The sequence below is a fragment of the Haliotis cracherodii genome, unplaced genomic scaffold (genome assembly GCF_022045235.1).
Source record: "Haliotis cracherodii isolate W230 unplaced genomic scaffold, xgHalCrac1.p SCAF_2, whole genome shotgun sequence".
Lineage (NCBI taxonomy): Eukaryota > Metazoa > Mollusca > Gastropoda > Lepetellida > Haliotidae > Haliotis > Haliotis cracherodii.
This window is the reverse complement of record NW_027266275.1, coordinates 38,567,363-38,569,979: the sequence shown is the minus strand read 5'-3', so window position 1 is coordinate 38,569,979 and position 2,617 is coordinate 38,567,363. Positions and strand designations below refer to the sequence as shown.

At 43.7% G+C, this 2,617-nt stretch overlaps 1 protein-coding gene across 1 annotated transcript; it reads left to right on the top strand.

Annotated features, from left to right (window-relative positions):
- The first annotated feature begins 663 nt into the window (after positions 1–663).
- On the top strand, positions 664–1,881 carry LOC139467604 (uncharacterized). The gene has a single exon (XM_071249136.1). It carries the CDS (start codon positions 664–666, stop codon positions 1,879–1,881), a length of 1,218 nt encoding a protein of 405 aa, XP_071105237.1.
- Positions 1,882–2,617: the final 736 nt, after the last annotated feature.

Below are 2,617 nucleotides of genomic sequence, written 5' to 3'. Positions count from 1 at the left end.
CCTCGTGGTGAGTGCTGGGTAGCGCTAATAGCTCTTCCCCCGTGTGGAACCGGGGCAGAATATTTCCACAGCACCCCATTGCTGGTCGTAAGAGGCGACCAAAGTGGGCAGCCCGTTTGCCGTGGGTTGCGTCCCTGTGTCGGCGGAGGACGGGAGTCTGGTAGTTGAGGGCACTGGTTCCAGGAACAGTGTTCCTTTGCCCAACACACTACTTCGACCCTTACTTCGCCTAGACGGGTGGTAAGATGGGCCCGGTCTTATCAATCGGCTGGTCATGCCAGGCCCTGTGCGTAATATTGTATCTGCACACCTGTGATGTATTTTAATGTATATTTTGGTCTTGGTCATGTTAAACTTGTATGTACTCACAATTTGTGATGGAATTAATTGCCTAGAGTCTTATGCCAGAAGGCGGTGGCTCATGGGCCAATCTGGTGATGTTGACCTCCGAGTAATGTATGTCTCCAATTTCTTGTCTAGGGCAGAACCAGTCTGACATTGAATTGGTAGATAAAATATAGCTATTCGTGTCTTATTCGCTGGAGTATAACAACCCTGTATCCCTGGTGTTTGCATTCTGGATATCCGGTGCAATGTAACACTGTCCTTGTTGACACTCCATGGTGGGTGGGGAGCAGGGTTGCTGAATACTTTTCTTTCACCATGGCTTCTAATCATCCTGGTTCAAAGCGTAGACATATAGAATTAGGCTCATCTGATGAGACAGTTGCAAATATTGATTCTTGGGCTCGTTTCCTTGTGATCGAGGCTAAAGATCATGAACCCATCAAACTGAACCCCTTTGCCATTTCTAAAGCCATTCAAGGATATTGTGGAGAGGTTAAAAACGTGACACGACTTCGCTCTGGCTCCCTTCTTGTTGAATGTGTAAGGAAACAACAATCAATTAATCTGTTATCAATCAGTCAATTTGCCAATATTGAGGTTGTTGTTTCTGAACACAGGACACTCAACTCCTGCCGAGGCATTGTCCGTGACAGGACTCGTTCTTTGTCGGACATGTCTGAACAAGAAATTGCTGAAGAGCTTCAAACTCAAGGAGTATCTGCTGTTAAACGTTTCTCCCGCAAGAAGGACGATTCAACTTTTGAACCAACAAATACGTACTTGTTTACGTTTGCCAGATCTTCTATCCCACAATCAATTAAAGCTGGATACGTCAACATCGGAGTGGAGGTGTATGTCCCCAATCCACTCCGATGCTTTAGATGTCAACATTTTGGCCATGGCTCTAAGTCCTGTAATCGTTCTGTGGTTTGTCAACGCTGTGGCAACAACCATGAGAGTACTGATTGCCAACAAGCCCTCAAATGTGCGAACTGTGATGGCAAACATATGGCTTCCTCCAAATTATGCCCTATTTGGCAAAATGAATCAAAAATACTAAAGATAAAGTGTGAAAAGAACATTACTTTTGGAGAAGCAAGACAACTGTTTAAGTCTCAATCACCACCTCAGTCGACACTAAATTACTCTGCTGCTGTCTCAAAGCCAGTCCAATCTTCATCTGTCTCGTGTCAGACAGAGTTGACATGGGTCAAATCTGACCGACCCCTGGCAACTGCTCCTGTCATCGAGCATGACAAATCTGATGCAAAAACAACAGCACCACCTTCAACTTCTCAGGCAGCGAGTCAGACTCCACCTGAACCAACAACAACTGCAAGTGTCAAGCGGTCTAATCGGGAAAGAAAAAAGTTAGCTAAAAAACAATTACCAAGGAATCCCTCTCCTTCAGAGGTACCTCTTCAAAACTCCTATAGTGCTCTGGACATGGAAGTAACACCATTGTCTGAGAATTCTGGTAGGAGTTCTTCCTCCTCACGTTCGCGTGAGAGATCCCCTATTGAACCACCATGATTCATTCGCCTAATATACTTCAATGGAATTGCAGAGGACTAAGAAAGAATTTTAATGACTTACAACTGTTGGTTCAAGATTATAACCCGTCAGCATTATGTCTCCAAGAGACATATCTTAAGCACACTGATACGTTTGATCTCAGGCAGTACAACTGTCATCATTCATTTTCTCCTCCAGGTGATAAAGCGACCGGAGGCTCTACTATTTTAGTCAGACAGAACGTCATTCACAGTCCTGTACATTTAAATACTAATCTTCAAGCTGTAGCTATCCGTATTACTTTGCACATTGCATTTACTTTGTGCTCTTTGTATATCCCACCTTCATCTGCTCTTCAACAGTCTGATCTACAGAATCTATATGATCAGCTCCCTAGGCCCTGCATCATCATGGGCGATTTAAACGGGCATAACCCTCTGTGGGGAAGTGCAAGTACAAACAACAAGGGGAGAGTTATTGAAGATTTTGTTTCTGATAATGGTTTATGTCTATTTAATGATGATTCAAACACCTACTTACATCCTGCTACTGGAACCTATTCTGCCCTTGATCTGTCCCTCACAGATTCAAACATTTACAATGAATTTGAATGGTCTGTGCATGACGACCTATGTGGAAGTGATCACTTCCCTACTGTCTTAAAAACTGTAACATCAGATGATGACCTGACTTCATCACGATGGAATTTTAGCAAGGCCAACTGGTCCTTGTATGAAAGTTTATGTGTTGATAT